Source organism: Monodelphis domestica, chromosome 1 (genome assembly GCF_027887165.1).
Source record: "Monodelphis domestica isolate mMonDom1 chromosome 1, mMonDom1.pri, whole genome shotgun sequence".
NCBI lineage: Eukaryota > Metazoa > Chordata > Mammalia > Didelphimorphia > Didelphidae > Monodelphis > Monodelphis domestica.
Window position 1 is genome coordinate 432227346 of NC_077227.1, and position 18428 is coordinate 432245773.

Here is an 18428-nt window from a genome sequence, read left to right on the forward strand (position 1 = left end):
GGAAGGCAATTGACAGAGATGAGAAGGGACGGCATCTAGGAAAGCCAGAGAAAATGCTTGGAGGTGAGAGATGGAGTATCTTGTTTAGAGAATAGCAAAGAGGCTACTGTCACTGGATGGAAGAGTAAGTAGTAAAGAATAAAGCATAAGAAAACTGGAAAAGTAGAAGAAATGCAGTTTATAAAAGACTTTGAACACCAGAGGATTTTGTGTTGGATCCTGGGGCCAATCGGGAGCCCCTGGCATAGGGGAGGCATGACATGGTCAAACAAACAATTGAGGAAATTAGTGGCTGAATGTACAATGAATGGAGTGGTAAGAGAAGGCAGGCGCACCAGCAGGCTACTACCATAGTCAGGGTGTGAGGTGATGAAGACCTGCTGTCACATTTGGCTCATGCTCTGTGCATCCCTATGATTTTCTTAAAGTGAAGAACTGACAAGGTTAGTGATAAAAAAAAAAAAGCCTCAAGGCAAGAGATGAGATGGGTTTGAACTCGAGGGGAAAGGGATCATATACTCCTAATCCAGAAAAACAAGGGATGGATCACAGAAGGATCAGGCTCCTAACTTCATTGACATGTCAAAGACAATTAAGATTTCTTATTGCTATAATTGATGTTTATAGTGTTTTAAAGGATGCAATTTTATTGTTTGAGCTTCCCACTGCTATAAGTTTACTAACTATTAATTAATTACTAACCCTATTTTAAAAGCTAAGAGAAATTAAGGGATTTGACTATGGCCATACATCTAGTAAGTTATAGAGGTGGGATCTGAAGATAAGTCTTCCTGACTCCAAGTCCAGCTCTTTATACACTAGGTAACACTGCCTCTCATAAATTCCTCAAGGTTTTTTTTGCCACTATTATCCTGTATTTCTAAATAGGGAAGAAAAATATAGAACCCCTCAAGAGAGTTCTGTGTTTGTTTCAGAGAATGAAGGAGAGGGAGAAAGTTGGAAACTATCCCAGAAGGAAAGGAACTCAGGTAAAAGAAACTGTGATGCCATCAAAGAAGGGGGAAAGTAAGATGATCTCTGGGACCCAAAGATAATGAAAGAAGGGCTGGGCTGACTTGAGGGACTCTCTAAGATCCAGAAATGAAAGCATTCACTTACTAGTCAAGAGCACTAAACAATTCTCCAATGCTCTGAGGAATTGCCAAGCTAGGTTTTCAAGTCCCTGGAATTTCAGAGAAATGATGAAGATGGATAGGGATGGGGTGGGGGGAGAGGGAAAAAGAAACCAAATAAATCCAGAGAATATGGGGAAATGGACACAAGTAGTACAGAAAAAGAAATGTATATGAATCTATGACTCTATCTTTGTGTGTGTCTTTCTATCTGCAGTGATGACTATGTGTTGCCTATTAGAGACTGTGTGTGGTCCCTGACTATTGACTTCTGAATTAAGTGTGATAGCAGCATCCAATCCCTACAGCTGAGATATCCCCAGTTTTTTAATTCCCTTTGATATCCCATTTCTGACTGAGGGAAAAGACACACTTGAAATGCAGGGAGTTTATTAAAGAGATTAAGTCAGCTGCCAACTCTGCACTGGGCTGAGGAGAAAGGAGCACAGGTGAGGAGAAGCACTATTGATTCAGAATCTTCAACAGCCAGTGGCCAAGTGTGAAGAGTCAAGATAAGGCCTTGCATTCAGTCATTTGAAGTGTTGTGTGGTTTTCATCTACAGAGAATACTCTGGTTCACTCTCTTCTGCAAAGAGAAAACCAACATTATGGTTGTTATGTTATGAAATAATTTGAGAAACAATAAAACATTACTACAAAGCAAAGTTACAAGAAAATTCTTAAAGAAAAATTATGTGGTGTTGAAAGTGTTCAACAATGTCAACCTTAATCTGTGCTCTATTTGGGCTTCTAAAGTATTCCCCAACCTGGCTCCCACATACCTTTCTAGAATTTCTCTGATGTAACTTCTCAGGAGCTCTACATTCTTGCCAAATGGCCATTAGTTGTTCCTAAAACTTAGCCCCCATCCCAGGGCCAAGTCACAAGTCACAAGCTAGCATCCCCTCACTCCTCCTTGCCCCCAGCTCAGCATTCCTAATTTTCTTCCATCCCTGGCTCAGCTGTTACCTCTGACACAAGGCCTTTTCAGACCCACTCTTACTCCAATCCTCAAGTATTAATGATTTCTCTGCTTCAAAATTAATTGGTATCTACTTGGTATCTACTAGCAGCTATGAAACACAGTAGATAGAGAGCCAGGTCTGGAGTCAGGAAAACTCTTCTTCCTGAGTTCAAATCTGACCTCAGACACTTACTAGCTGTGCATGACCCTAGACAACTCACCTCTTTTTTTCCTATTTTCACTGTAAATAAACTAAAGAATGAAATGGAAAACCACTCTAGTATCTTTGCCTAGAAAAACCCAAATTGGGTGAAGGATACTGAAACACAACTGAGATGACCAAATGACAAACTATTTATCTGTATATGTAAAATCAGAAAACCATTGATTCAGAGGTATAAAAGAACTAGTACAAACTCTTCAGTTTACACGTCAGGAAACGAAATTACATAGACCCTAAAGTGATTTGTCCAACATCACATATTTAGTAACAGAGTCAAGATTCAAACTCAGGACCTTGAACTATTTTTAGTACTCTTTCCATTACAACATTCAGCAACACTGAAGTTCAACTCTCCATCCCCATCCCACTCCAAGTAGAATGTGAGCTCCTTGAAGGTAGGGACTATTTATTTTCTTTATAATATGAAAGCCTAGGACAATGCCCCTTCCTTAGTGGTAACAACATACATTTTTTTAATTGAATGGAATCTTTTAATCTACCCTCTCCTTCACAAATACATTTGATCATATGACAAGTATTAACATTTCTATTTCCTCAATATCTTTCCCAACCATACATTCCTCTCCACTCCTACTAAAAGCAAGTCCATATCAGGGTCTCATTTCTCCTCATCCAATCCACTGTAATTGTCTTCTAAAAAGTCCTATGCCAAGGCTATCCCCTTTCCAATTCATCTTCCATATAAATTCCTAAATATCTTTCTCGTGCATGTTTCCTTTGCTCAGAAATCTTCAATGGTTCCTAATTACCTACCAAATAATTTCAAGCTCCTGATCCTGGCATTTTAGTCCTTCCTTAATGTCTCTAACTGTTCAATCTTAAACTTTTCCTTTCTTATACTCTATGTTTCCAATGAAACTGAAATATTCTCTGTCCCCCTTGTCTTGCCTCAACCTAACTCAAATGAAATGATAAATATTTTTTCAACCTTAAACTATTATACAAATGAAATCTAATATCATTATCATCATCATCATCTCTGTACCTTCATATACTCTTGGAATAAGCAACTCAAACTCTATCCATTGAAATCTCTCCCTTCCTTTACATCCCAATTCAGGCCCTAAGAGAGACATTCTCTCCACCTTCTTGACAAGTGAAAGTAATCTTTCCCATCACAAATATCCTATAGTACTTGATTTAGACCTCTCCTTAGCCCCATCATTGTCTGCTTATATTACTTTTACTTGTGTACATAATGCTTCCTTCCCTGAAATTACAAAGTAGGCTCCCTGAGGACAGAAACTGGGTTTTTTTTTTATTATTTTTGTGTTCTTAGTGTCTAGTTATTCTACAGTCGACATTTAGTAAATGTTTGTTGAATTAAATCAAATGGCACTTCTGGGTATAAAAAGTGAACAAAATCCATTGAACCTGGAGAAGGGGTGGCAGAACTGAACCACAAGACAGTGAATGACACTCTCCACTTTAAAAAAATACATTAGACTCCCACTGAGCCATAGTGTGGGCTATGGATAAACTCAGAAAGAATTCTAAGCTTTGGATGGATGCACACATGCAAACACATTATCATATACACAGAGACACACACATATACACAGAGACACAAAATTAGATTACCACAAATTCGAAAGCAGCAAACTTCTCTTCTTGTGTCAGTGTTGAATCCACACAGGATTTCAGAATTTCTGCATTTTCTATGATTTTCTGGTTATCTGTGTATTTTTTAATTATACTTATATAATTTTCTTTTGATCCAAGAATAAATTGTTGGACATCCTTTGCCACAGGAGAGCATAGTTTACAGTCTGGAAAGGACAACAAACTACCAATTAATCTCTTGAGGGCATCTCACCACATTTCACCAATCATTAGGATCACTCTCAAGTCCAATGCACTGTCAGGGCCACATCTTATACACACTCACACATACACACACACACACACACACACACACACACACATACACACATACACACACACATGTCTATCAACTCCACCTGCCAAGGGCTTCTCTGCCTTGGGAGAAAGAGTTGTGGGAACTCTGTTCCCATAAGCACCTACCCACTGAAGACTGCAACAACATGGCAATGCCACTGAACAGTGTGAAGACTGCGACTAACTTCATGGTGCAGGTATGACTGCAATCCAGTCTGTCCAGGACCATATATACCTCCATAATCCCAAAGGAGTGGTGCAATGTGGGCCTCTGGCACTTCCGACCATCTCCCTCCCCTTTCTAAAGATCCAGTTTCAGGATTTTCTTGAGGCTATTCACTCTGGGAAAACAATGAGTAGGCACATGACTGGGATCTGGGAGCCAGTAAAAGATTAACAAACAGATGAATCATTCAGTATATACCACTGGTTGGACTTCCTGAGGACTAGCTAATTTTTCCTATTCTTATAAGGAGGAATACACTATGAAAGAAAATAACTGAGCATTCAGATGTGGGGGCTTTAGCTTAATGGATTTTCACTGGAAGGAAGGATCCCCATCCTAAGATCTACCATATACCTGCTAAAGGATAGTTCTCTCTACTTCATTTGAGCATCCCCACCCCCATCTCTACAATGAAGGCAGCCAAGGAAGGGGTTTGGTGCTATGTATTTCCCTGATTGTCTGGTGGGAAATATGGATATAAGACACAAGCTAAGTTGGCCAGGGGCAGGGGTCCACTGTGCCCAAAAATAAAGATAAGCCTTCAGAAGAGTGAGAAAAGCAAGTGGGAAAGAGAAATAAAATGTGTGGAAAGGAAACAAGACTGACAGTTTGAGGGGGAAGGGGCCAACTGGGAGTAGCAGTTGGGTCTTGTGACTAGAACTTCCTTCCTGCCAGGAGTGGCAGTTGGGTCTTGTGATGAGCACTTCCTTCCTGCGGGGTTGGACTTGGTTCCTGGGGTTGGAGGAGAGAGGAGCTTGTTCAGACCAGTCTGGTGTGGTGTGCAGCTTCTTCTTGGTTCAGCCCAAAGATTCAGTCACAATGGATTCTGAAGGTTAGAACTGTTCTTGTTTGCTTTCTGTGTACTGCTAAGATTCTGAATTAGACAAAGCGAGGACTGATATACAGTAGACGGGAGTGGGACTAACCCTCCGCCAGCCTCTGGGGCCTGGCCTCAGGTCTGAAGCTGAGAAAAAACTCCAATCCCAACTGGTTATTAAACTTATAAAGTTTATTAACCAGTTGGGATTGGAGTTTTTTTTTAATGGTAGTGAAAATACCATGTGAGGATTAGGTATTGGAACTAGAGATGTTCAAATCTCTAGAAGAGAAAACCTAGAGGCATTGAAATCACTGTCTTCATGGATTTAAAGGACTATCATATGAAAGAGAAATTAGACTTGATTTGCTTGACCAGAAAGAACAGAACTAGAAACAAAAGTCAGGAGTTACAAAGAATGAGGTATATACTACATATGAGGGGAAATTTCTTCTTAACAATTAGAACAGTCCAAAAAAAAATGGAAAGGTCTGACTCAGGAAGTAGTCAATTCTAAACACCAAAGATCTATAAGTAAAAATGGGGTGATTCCTAATCAGTGTTGTAGAAGAGTTTTTATGCACGTATGGATTAGGATAAAGTACCTTTGTGAAATCTGAACTTTTTGTCATTCCCTTCTATAAAATGTCTCCACTTGAATGTTATCCACCTCCAGAGAAAGAATTGTTGGAGTTGTCTTTCACATCAGTGTATTTATGGTTTTATTTGGGGGGGTTGGTTATGTATGAGTGTACTCTTACAACAATGATCAATGTGGAAATATATTTTATATGACAATAAAAATAAAATTTTAAATAAAAAAAATGTTAAATGTCTTCTCTTCTTAACTTCCCTGTCTCTTTCAATGTTGGTACTCTCCTACTTGTGACTCAGATTCAAAACTTTGATAATCTTTGACTCCTCATTCCATCTTGAACCAAAATTGTCATTAAAGACCTCATAATTCACCTCAAAAAATAAAATTTAACCCGTCAGTATATGGATTCATGGTCTATGAGAGAGGTGAGACCTTAAACTGTAGCTTGTATTAATTACCTACATGCCAATTGATAGAGTTCACTGACTGTGTGTTTGAAGTCTTTGGACTCCAAGAAAGAATCTAGGCCCCAACTAGGATGCTGGGAAGGAGTCAGAATATACTTTGGAAAACAGCCAGAACAAAAATCTATTAAACTATTTTTACCCAGTTATGCTGTTACTAGGGATATACCCACAAAGAGTTCAAAGAAAGAAAAAAAGGATCAACAAAAATATTTATAGCAGCTTTTTTTTAATTAAACATTATTTTATTTGGTCATTTCCAAACATTGTTCATTGGAAACAAAGATCATTTTCTTTTCCTCCCCCCACCCACCTCTCCCATAGCCGACGCACGATTCCACTGAGTGTCAGATGTGTTCTTGATTTGAATCCATTTCCATGTTGTTGGTATTTGCATTGGAGTATTCATTTAGAGTCTCTCCTCGGTCATATCCCCTCCACCCCTGTAGTCAAGCAGTTGCTTTTCCTCCGTGTTTTTACTCCCACAGTTTATCCTCTGCTTGTAGATAGTGTTTTTTAGATCCCTGCAGATTGTTCAGGGACATTGCATTGACCCTGATGGAGAAGTCCATTACCTTCGATTGCACCACAATGTATCAGTCTCTGTGTACAATGTTTTCCTGGTTCTGCTCCTTTTGCTCTGCATCACTTCCTGGAGGTTGTTCCAGTCTCCATGGAATTCCTCCACTTTATTATTCCTTTTAGCACAATAGTATTCCATCACTAACATATACCACAATTTGTTCAGCCATTCCCCAATTGAAGGGCATCCCCTCATTTTCCAATTTTTGGCCACCACAAAGAGCACAGGTATGAATATTTTTGTACATTTTTTTTCCTTATTATCTCTTTCGTGTACAAACCCAGCAGTGCTATGGTGTTATGGTGGAAATTTTCACCTTTTTTTTAAGATTGTTGTAATATTGAACAATGGCCGCCAAAGAATTTACTTATGAAATTCCTAAAATGAAACACTCAAGTCAGAATGGAGTTTATGGAGGTTTAATCACACTGGGAGTAGGGAAAGGAGAGGGAGAGAAGGAGAGAAGAGAAAAGGGAAGAGGGCTACTCAACCTCTGACCAAGGCAGAGGGAGTTTTAGGCCCAAAGGGCCAAGGTGGAAAGAATCAGTCCTTAACTCACGTGAGTGATCTGAAGGAAAACTGTCTGCGGGCATCCTCTCTCTCCAAGCTCCTAACACCAACTGGCGTCTAGCTCTCTCCACAGGAAGTGAGCGAAATCCAGAGGCTGTTCCTTACCTCACTTCCTATGTCTCACAAGTGCCAATGGTTGGCTCTAGCTTAGCTTAGGACAGCCCAGGTGGGCAGTTAGTTATTTCTGATTTGTCATTGACTAGCACATGCCCGTGTAGTGTGGGTGTGCACAATTTTTGGGTGCTATACCAAGATGGAGACTTTTAAAATTCACAATCCCCCCTGATGATGATTGGGGGACTAGTCTCCCCAATTGATCACTAAACATAAGCATACTGCACCCCAAAAATTTCTAACTGTAAGTGTATACAAAAATTTTTTTACCCACTAAGAGGAAAATTATCATAGTTGTAAATATGGGGAAATAGAGGAGAGAGAAAGGCAGCAAACCAATGTTTTGCTGGGCGCATTGACAAAAGCCAATTACGGGGCAGTCCCCTTTGGCATAATAGTGTATATTCAAAAAATGTTCAATCAACCACACCCCAAGGTTCATTCTGGATCTTCCTGTAGTGAAAAGGTTTAGATATCCTTCTGCAAACAGTTCATTCTCTGGATTCAGTTAGTTAGCAAGCTTCTTCTCTGAAGATTTATCTCGAACAAAATTTAAATCTTGGATTTGATGAAATACAATCCCCCCTGAAGAAAGTGTTGAAAAAACACTGAGTCCAGCTGAGGATTCAAGTTTTAGTTGTGGGAGTGTGTGAGTTAATCCAAAAGAAAAACAAAACAAAATGAAATGAAAATAAAAAATCAAAATCAAAAGAAGAAAAAGGGAAAAAATTAAGGGAAAAATATAGACCCTTTATATATGCATATATTTATATTAAAGAAGAATTCAAAATCAGTATCAAAAATCAAAAAATCTATGTATACAAATTTTGAGAAAGCAAGAATAAAAAAAAATTTTTTTTACAGGCCCCTGTATTAGGGTCCACTTAAGTAATTTCTAATCCCACAAGTCTGTAGGACAGAATGCAGCATATTTTACTTCCCCATTTGCAGCCAAGGCTACAGGAAGTTGCCATACTATAGGAGAGAAAAAAGAGGACCAGATTTCTTATTTTATATCTAGGGAAGTGTCATTCCCTCGTCTGATTTTACCTTCGTTCTCAGGGATGGATGGAGCCAGGATGGTAGCCAACCTTAGGTACTTGTCTGTAGGTATTTTCACGAAGAGTATGGATACAAGGAAGGCCTACATCTTAACGTCTGTCAAGTGTCGCAACCCCGAGTCTCACACTGGGTTCAAGTCCTTAGTATTGGCTTAGAAATGCATTAATCCTACCTGGATTGGTCTTTTGATTTTTAGACCTGTGAGCTCTTTTGGCATTATCCAGGTTGTCTCTGTGCTCCTTGTTTGATCCCGTTCCTAGAATCAGACACAAACATTAATCATAGTCCCACAACAATTATCAATAAATGGCAGGTTCCCATAGTCTAAAGCTGTTTGGGTGCGTATTAATAATAGCAGCAAGTATATATATTTAAACTAATATTGTAGAATAAAATTAATATTGATCATATGTACCTTAAGTACATAGAAATGAAAAAAAGGGAAAAAATAAAATAATGTAAAAAAAATAATAATAAAATAAGGAAGAGAGAAAAAAAAGGAAAAAAGAAAAAATTAAATTTAGGAATTCAATGTGTCAAAAGCAGAATAAAACAGTTCCACTTGTCAATGGGTAGTTATCTCCAATGCATGTATAGGATACAGTCAATCAGTCTCAACAGAAGATGCTCTCTTTACATGAGAACAGTGAATCCAAGAGTCCTTTTCTCCAACCTTTATAGATGTTGGAGTAGTTAACAATATTTGGAATGGTCCTTCCCAGGAAGGCTGGGTTGCTCCTGTACGCTGGAAGTTCTTTATATATATGTTGTCTCCTGGGTTCAGGTCGTGAAGTGAGAAGTCTAGTGGTCCAGCTTGTACTGCAGCTCCGGATTCATGTAGCTCACACAGTTTGTGCTGTAACTCCTGTATATAGGAAGCAATAGTAGTATCTCCCCCTAATAGCGATGTATAAGCCGGGGAGAAAGGCTTAGCCTGTATAGGCGGATGTCCAAAAAGCATCTCAAATGGTGAGATGTGTAGGTCTCCTCTAGGCCTGCTTCTAAGATAAAATAGGGCCAAAGGGAGAATTTCAGGCCATTTTAAATGGGTCTCAGTGCATAATTTTCCAATCATAGTTTTAAGTTCTTTGTTCATCCTTTCCACTTGGCCTGAACTCTGGGGATGATATGGAACATGGAATTTGGGAGTTATCCCCAAGCAAGAATATATCTGGTTTAGAACAGAATCAGTAAAATGACTCCCCCTATCAGAATCAATACGTGCTGGTAGGCCAAAGCAAGGAATAATTTCTTTTAAAAGCACCTTAGCAACAAAAGCTGCTGTGGCTCGGGCTGTAGGAAATGCTTCCGGCCATCTGGTCAGTTGGTCTACTATGACCAAACAAACTTTATATTGTCCAGCCTTTGGCATCGTTATAAAATCTATCTGCAGGTGCTCAAAAGGTGTGTAAGCCAGAGGACGCCCACCAAAGGCTTTGCCACGAAAGGCATGTTGGTTATATGCCTGGCAGGTAGGACAGGCTGAACACACTTTAGAGGCTATGGCAGTTATACCAGGGGCTATCCATACTCTCTTAACAGAGTCCACGATGCCCTGGGTACCAAAGTGGCCATTATTATGAACAGATTGGCAAATTTGGTGATAGAAACTTCTAGGGAGAAGGGGTTTTCCTTCAGATGACACCCAGACTCCATTGATCTGTTTTGCTTTGAATTTCTGTTTCCATTTTTCCACTTCCTTCTCATCATAGGAAAGTGATAAATTTGAGTCATCAGTAGTTGTTAATGTTAGAAGTAATTCAGGCCCTTCTATGGCTGCTAGCTTTGCAGCAGCATCTGCTTGGTCATTTCCCTTAGAGACAGGGTCGGTGCCACCTGTATGGGCTGAGCAATGAACTACAGCTAGGGCTTCAGGCAGCTGAAGAGCAGAAAGGACTTCATTAATAATTTCAGCATTAGCTATGGATTTTCGAGCTGAGGTTAAAAATCCTCTCTGGAGCCATAGCATCCCGACTGAGTGACAAATGCCAAAAGCATATCTAGAATCCGTATAAATTGTTGCCTTTTTACCCTTGGCAATTATACAGGCATGTTTCAGAGCTATGAGCTCTGCTCCTTGAGTGCTAATGTTAGAGGGCAATGAGGCTGACCACTCAGTGGCAAATTCTGAGACTACAGCAGCTCCACTATAGCATATGCCATCCCTCATGAAAGAAGAACCATCAGTAAATAGGATCAGGTCTGAGTTCTTTAAGGGAGTGTCCAAGAGATCATCTCGAGGCTTTTCTGCCATGGACACTAGTGTTTCACAACTGTGTAATGGTTCTCCTGAAGTTGGTAAGTCTGGAAGCAAGGTGGCAGGATTAAGGGTTGTACAGCGTTTCAAAGTAATATTTTCATTATTTAGCAAGGTTATTTCATACCTTGTAATTCGCTGATCAGAAAATGCCTGTGTTCTCTGTCTTAGCAATAATGCTTCTACCTCATGTGAACACATAATTGTCAATGGGCATCCTAATACTAGATCAACGGTTTTTGTCACTAGTAAAGCAGTAGCAGCCACTCCTCTAAGGCATGGTGGTGCTCCTGAAGCTATTGGGTCCAGCTGGGCTGAATAATAAGCAACTGGACGCTGAGAAGGCCCCAGAGTCTGAGTTAAAACGCCTGAGGCTACTCCTCTTCGCTCATGTACATACAAAGTAAATGGCTTGTTGTAATTTGGGATGCCTAGAGCAGGGGCAGATAAGATAGCCTTTTTTAGCTCTGATAGAGCTGACAAGTGTTCAGGCTCTAATTTGAGGGGTTCAGGGACTACATCCCTTGTTAGTGCTATAAGAGGTTTAGTAATTTCCCCATAGCAAGGAATCCATTGTCTGCAAAACCCTGTTGCTCCCAGAATTGCTCTTAACTGTTTTTTAGTAGTAGGAGCACTCAATTTTTGAATATTCTCAATTCGCTTGGGAGAAATAAAGCAGGCACCAGCTGTCAGAATGAACCCCAAATATTCTACTTTGGGGAGACACCACTGAACTTTATCCTTTGAGATCTTATGACCTCTTTTGTGCAATTCCAAAAGAAGGTGTTTACTATCTTCCTGACATGCTTCTGCATCCATGGAAGCCAAGAGTAGGTCATCTACATATTTTATTAATTTGCTGTTTTTAAATTTTATATTATCTGTATCTTGTCCCAAAATTTGTGCAAATAAGGTCGGACTTTCTACATAACCCTGGGGCAGACGACTCCAGGAATATTGTATGCCATTCCAGGTGAAAGCAAAAATATGCCTCGAGTTCTCATGTATGGGTATAGAAAAGAAGGCTGAGCACAAGTCTACTACTGTAAAGTATGTAGCTGTGCTAGGAATAGAAGAAATAATAGTATTGATATTGGGAACTATGGAGTGTCTCTTTATAACATGATTGTTCACAGCCCTCAAATCCTGTACGAATCTATAGAGGTGTTTGCCATCGGGCCCCCTTTTTGGTTTTTTAACGGGGAGGATGGGTGTGTTGTATTCAGATTTGCAAGGGAAAATTATTCCTTGGTCAATTAAAGAATTTATTATTGGGGTAATGCCCTCCATTGCCTCCTTGGAAAGAGGATACTGAGGAATGCAAGGAGGTGGGCTGGATTTAGTTTTTATTTGCACAGGAGCAGCTGATTTAAGTAAGCCTACATCAGTAGAAGATGTGGCCCAAAGAGACTCTGGTATATCTGTAGGTATTTCAAATGTGGGAGGCTCCTTTGCCTCCTGGCTCTCTGAGAGAAATACAGGGAATAAATTTAAGGTTTCCTCGGGCACTTCTAAAGAGAGGGAGCCATCTGGTGCGCACATTATTGTGGCTTGTAATTTGCATAGTAAATCTCTTCCCAGCAAATTTGTGGGGGATTCAGGCATTAAAAGAAAAGCATGTTCAACAGTTAGGGGTCCCACACGTACCATGCGAGGAGAAAGTTTTGGGACCTTTAATGGTTTTCCTGAAACACCTACTACATTTAAAGAGCCAATAGAATCACATTTCTCATCTGGTTTGCTTACTAGAACTGACCTAGATGCTCCGGTGTCTAAAAGACAGTCATAGTATGAATTTCCTACCTTTAAAGTGACATGAGGTTCCTTACTGTTCGGGGGGGGGGGGGGGAATATATAGGGATTATTGGCATTAAAATATCAGGGTCTGGAAAATCAAAGGTTTCATTCTTTGATTCCAAGGCCCTCACCCCCCCTTCACACCTTCATAAAGATGCTTGGGCAGTTTTTTGGGACCCTCCACGCTGTTGGGGGTGTTCACCCTGAGTGTAGCGTGGTCGAGCTCCATTTCTTATATATTGTTGTTGGGCATTTTTTAGGGTAGTATCATTTTCTGTATTTTGAGCACTGTCATTTTGATTGGCATTGTGATTCCTATAATTATTATTCCTAAAGGTGTTATTATTTCTTGTTTCCTGTAGCCAGCTCCTACAGACTTTCATTGCATGGCCTCTCTTCCCACAGAAGGGGCATATTAAGGGGTTTTTTAATTATCTATCTTTGGATTCCTGCAAAGGGGCCATGGTCTCTCCCTTACTTTTCAATTGTTCCTTTAAAATTTCAATTTCTTTTTCTAAGTCTGTCACTGATTTATTGTGTGTCTCAGGTTTTTTTGTACGATTCTTATAGGCATATGCTGCTACTTTCCTCAGTTCGTCGAGGTCCATAGACTCTCAGTTGGGACAGCTGGTTTCAAAGTAGTCTTTTACTGCTGAACAACAATTCCTAATGAATTGTCTGCGTATATGTTTAATGTCTTTTTCTCTGGACAAATCAAGGTCCATATATGTACTTCCTACGTCAATAAGTCTGTCCATAAAGTGGGAGGGGGTCTCATCAATTTCCTGTCGGGATTGTTCAAATTTTTCCCATGCATTAGGGCTATCAGAGCAGTCTCTCATGGCTTTTAATAATGCTTCTATGGCCAGGACTAGTTTTGTGTGATCCTGTATAATATTGGAGTTCCAGTGTGGATCTACAGTTGGCCAGTGATGAGCTCCTCTACCACTTTTTTTATTAGCTAGAGAGATGACATTATTTTTCTCTCTCTTTGTCAGAAATGTATCTAACAAATTCTCCACATCCAACCAAGAAGGGTCAAAGTTTCTGAATATATTTTCTAATTTTTCTATAACCAACATTGGTTCTGCCTCAAATGATTGAACATTGTGCTTGAATTTTTCTAAATCATCAGGTTTAAAAGGTGTATAGTGCCTTACAGACACCAAGTTCCCTTCTTTATTAAAGGTGAGTACTTCCCTCAATGGAAATAAACTTCTGTCTAAATTATCTGGTGTTACTGTTTCTAGGCTACTTGCTCCATTTTCAATGGGGTAGGTAAGAGAAGGGGAAAGGTTAGGATTATTGGCTGTTGGAGCATGGGGGTTGGAGATTAGAGCATGAGTGGAGGGAAGGGCAGGGGGAAGGGCTGGGACAGGAACAGGGGGTGGGGCTAGAGCATGAGCATGGGTGGGGGGGAGGGCAGGGGGAGGGGCCAGGGCTGAGGAGGCAGGGTAAGAGGCATGAATAGGAGGAATCAGGGTGGGAGGGGCAAGAATGGCAGGGGGAGGGGCTGGGTGGTCAGGATGGGGAGGAGCTGGTTGGTGTGAAGGCGCTGCTATTTGAGCCAAATCGTTTTGGGCAGGGTTGGTCAGGGAATCTAATAATGATGGGGGATGGAGAGTTAAATCACTCCTATTGTAGGATGTTTTTAACTCCCTTTCAATGTTTTGCAGGAAGGTTTTTATCTCTCCCCACTTTTTCTCCCTAACTTCATCCCGTTCCACCAATTGTTGATAAATAAAAGTATTTTTTTTTGTAATTTGTTCAATAAGAGTATTTTGGTCCCTAATTCTTTGATCAGTGACAGTATTCAGTTCTTTATGTTGCTGATCAATAAAAGTGTGTAGTTCTTTAATTCTCTGGTCAGTAATAATATTCTGTTCCCTAATTCTTTGAGTAACAGTATTTTGTTCCCTAAGTTGCTGGTCAATAAAAGTGTGTAGTTCCCTAATTCGTTGATCAGTGATAGTATATTGCTCATTAATTTGTTGATCAATAAAAGTGTGTAGTTCCTTAATTTGTTTAGTAATAGAAGGAACAAGGGAGTGTTCTCTCTTAGAGGTTAGGTATATTATTGTAAGTACAACAATTACAATCCCAAGGAAGATGAATATAAGGGTCACGAAGAGGTTTATAGTTTCTGAAAAATACCATCCTAGAGGAACACCTACTAAAAATCCAATGTACTTGGTCATTGAACTTATAAGCCAATTTCGAAGCAAAGCAGACATTGGTTGTAGTCACATTTTTCTTCTTTAAGTCAATTACTAGGTTGCCTGTAACTTTTTTTTTTTTTACAGTAGGTGGCTCCCTAGTCTACAACCTTATACAGGCTAAGGGCCTATTCTGTTGTAAATTCTCCTTATTAAGCTTCTGGGAGGGGTTACAAAAGCCTAATGCAGGAAGGTAGAAGCTATGAAAGGGCTGATTAGGAGTGAATAGACTGTAAACAAAAGGTAGAGCTAAACCTCCTTCTTTTACAAAGTGTGTATATGGGAGGGTCCCAGCAATCTTCTTTAGCTCTCAGGCTAAAACTGCTAGGACCATGTGCTATCTTCCTTGAGCAAAGCCCACTTAGTCTTTTAAGACTAGAAAGGCTAGGAAACAGAAAAAATGGGTTTTAAGTTAGCTCCCTAGCTGTATTCAGCTGGTTTTTTTTTTTTTTTGGTTTTTTTTGTGTGTGTGTGTGGGCTAGGAGCTCCTAAGAGCTCCTTCTCCTGAGGTTCCTCGTTGCTAATCAGTTGATTAGGTAAGCTTGGCCTGCCTCTCAATCTACTGAGCCACCTCCTTAAAGTAAAAGGAGACGGAAATGAGAGACAAAAGGGAGAAGAAAAAAAAATCCTGTTGACCCCAATTTAACTTAAGGAGAAAAGGGAAGCGAGAAAAGGTGTTTTATACTCACCTGTTCTGGCAGCTGTGTCTTTAAGCCAAGGTATTTGGTAAAAGCACTGACGGAGTGAGTAATAAGTGGGGTGAAAGGGCAAGAAAATTCAGGAAATTTATTGAGGTTCTAGAAACCTTCGAAGCACTAAAGCAGGGCCAAGAGCCGGAGGGGGTAGCCGGGGTGGGACCTCTCCCAGGTGATTAGTAAGGAGATCAGAAAGGAAGATCAGAAGACTGATATAGTTCTTTTTCCCGAAGTGGTTACGCCAATTGTTATGATGGAAATTTTAGCTTTTTTTAAGATTGATGTAATATTGAACAATGGCCGCCAAGGAATTTACTTATGAAATTCCTAAAATGAAACACTCAAGTCAGAATGGAGTTTATGGAGGTTTAATCACACTGGGAGTAGGGAAAGGAGAGGGAGAGAAGGAGAGAAGAGAAGGGAAGAGGGCTACTCAACCTCTGACCAAGGCAGAGGGAGTTTTAGGCCCAAAGGGCCAAGGTGGAAAGAATCAGTCCTTAACTCATGTGAGTGATCTGAAGGAAAGCTGTCTGTGGGCATCCTCTCTCTCCAAGCTCCTAACACCAACTGGCGTCTAGCTCTCTCCACAGGAAGTGAGCGAAATCCAGAGGCTGTTCCTTACCTCACTTCCTGTGTCTCACAAGTGCCAATGGTTGGCTCTAGCTTAGCTTAGGACAGCCCAGGTGGGCAGTTAGTTATTTCTGATTTGTCATTGACTAGCACATGCCCGTGTAGTGTGGGTGTGCACAATTTTTGGGTGCTATACCAAGATGGAGACTTTTAAAATTCACAATGGCTGGGTCAAAGGGCAGACAGCCTTTTATCGCCCTTTGGACATAGTTCCAAATTGCCCTCCAGAATGGTTGGATCAATTCACAACTCCACCAGCAATGAATTAGTGTCCCAACTTTGCCACATCCCCTCCAGCATTCATTACTTTCCATAGCTGTCATGTTAACCAATCTGCTTGGTGTGAGGTGATACCTCAGACTTGTTTTGATTTGCATCTCTCTGATTATAAGAGATGTAGAACACTTTTTCATGTGCTTATTAATTGTTTTGATTTCTTTGGCTGAAAAGTGCCTGTTCATGTCCCTTGCCCATTTATCAATTGGAGAATGGCTTGATTTTATGTACAATTGATTTAGCTCTTTGTAAATTTGAGTAATTAAACCTTTGTCAGAGGTTTTTATGAAGATTGTTTCCCAATTTGTTGCTTCCCTTCTGATTTTAGTTATATTGGTTTTGTTTGTACAAAAACTTTTTAATTTGATGTATTCAAAATTATTTATTTTGCATTTGGTGACTCTTTCTAAGTCTTGCTTGGTTTTAAAATCTTTCCCATCCCAAAGGTCTGGCATGTATACTATTCAGTGTTCACCTAATTTTCTTATAGTTTCCTTCTTTATGTTCAGGTCATTCACCCATTTTGAATTTATCTTGGTGTAGGGTGTTAGGTGATGATCCAAACCCAATCTTTCCCTCACTGTCCTCCAATTTTCCCAGGACTTTTTATGAAATAGTGGACTTTTGTCCCAAAAGCTGGGGTCTTTGGGTTTGTCATATACTGTCTTGCTGAGGTTACTCACCCCAAGCCTATTCCACTGATCCTCCTTTCTGTCTCTTAGCCAGTACCAAATTGTTTTGATGACTGCTGCTTTATAGTATAGTCTGAGATCTGGAACTGCAAGGCCCCCTTCCTTTGTATTTTTTTTTCATTATTTCCCTGCATATCCTTGATCCTTTGTTCTTCCAAATGAACTTTGTTATGGTTTTTTTCTAATTCAGCAAAGAAGTTATTTGGAAGTTCAATGGGTATGGCACTAAATAAATAAATAAGTTTGGGTAGGATGGTCATTTTTATTGTTACCTCGTCCCACCCATGAGCAATCAATGTTTTTCCAATTATTTAAATCTAGTTTTAATTGTGTGGAGAATGTTTTGTAATTGTATTCATATAGTTCCTGTGTTTGTCTCGGGAGATAGATTCCTAAGTATTTTATTTTGTCTAAGGTGATTTTGAATGGGATTTCTCTTTCTAGTTCTTGCTGCTGTGCTGTGTTGGAAGTATATAGAAATGCTGATGACTTATGTGGGTTTATTTTGTATCCTGCAACTTTGCTAAAGTTGTTGATTATTTCGATTAGCTTTTTGGTTGAATCTCTAGGATTCTTTAAGTAGACCATCATGTCATCTGCAAAGAGCGATAATTTGGTCTCCTCCTTGCCTATTTTAATGCCTTCAATTTCTTTTTCTTCTCTAATTGCTACTGCTAGTGTTTCCAGTACAATGTCAAATAATAGAGATGATAATGGGCATCGTTGTTTCACTCCTGATCTTATTGGGAATGCATCTAGTTTATCCCTATTGCAGATGATATTAGTTTATGGTTTTAGATATATACTGTTTATTAGTTTTAGGAATGACCCTTCTATTCCTATGCTTTCTAGTGTTTTTAATAGGAATGGGTGTTGTATTTTATCAAAGGCTTTTTCTGCATCTATTGAAATAATCACGTGATTTTTGTTGGTTTGCTTGTTGATGTGGTCAATTATGTGGATGGTTTTCCTAATATTGAACCAGCCCTGCATCCCTGGTATAAATCCTACTTGATCATGGTGAATGACTCTTCTGATCACTTGCTGGAGTCTTTTTGCTAGTATCCTATTTAAGATTTTTGCATCTATATTCATTAGGGAGATTGGTCTATAATTTATAGCAGCTTTTTATGAGGGTAAAGAATTAGAAACCTGCCCATCACTTGGGGAATGAAGAAATAAGTTACAGTA

The 18428-nt window shown here is 39.7% G+C and overlaps 1 protein-coding gene across 1 annotated transcript; it reads right to left on the reverse strand.

Moving 5' to 3' along the window:
- Positions 1-1506: 1506 nt before the first annotated feature.
- Positions 1507-5235, reverse strand: LOC103101575 (major allergen I polypeptide chain 1-like). Its single transcript, XM_007474747.3, has 3 exons — positions 4367-5235; positions 3923-4110; positions 1507-1719 (listed from the first exon to the last, which is right to left on the reverse strand). Exons 1-3 carry the CDS (start codon positions 4479-4481, stop codon positions 1687-1689), a joined length of 336 nt encoding a protein of 111 aa, XP_007474809.1. The 5' UTR covers positions 4482-5235; the 3' UTR covers positions 1507-1686.
- Between the last annotated feature and the right edge of the window lie 13193 nt (positions 5236-18428).

Coding starts and splice junctions, on each gene's coding strand:
- LOC103101575 (XM_007474747.3), bottom strand. CDS start 4,481: ATGGAGGTATATATGGTCCTGGACAGACTGGATTGCAGTCATACCTGC. Junction 4,111..4,366: donor GTTGTTGCAGTCTTCAGTGG/GTAGGTGCTTAT, acceptor TGTCCTTTCCAG/ACTGTAAACTATGCTCTCCT. Junction 1,720..3,922: donor TTGCTGCTTTCGAATTTGTG/GTAATCTAATTT, acceptor TTCTCTTTGCAG/AAGAGAGTGAACCAGAGTAT.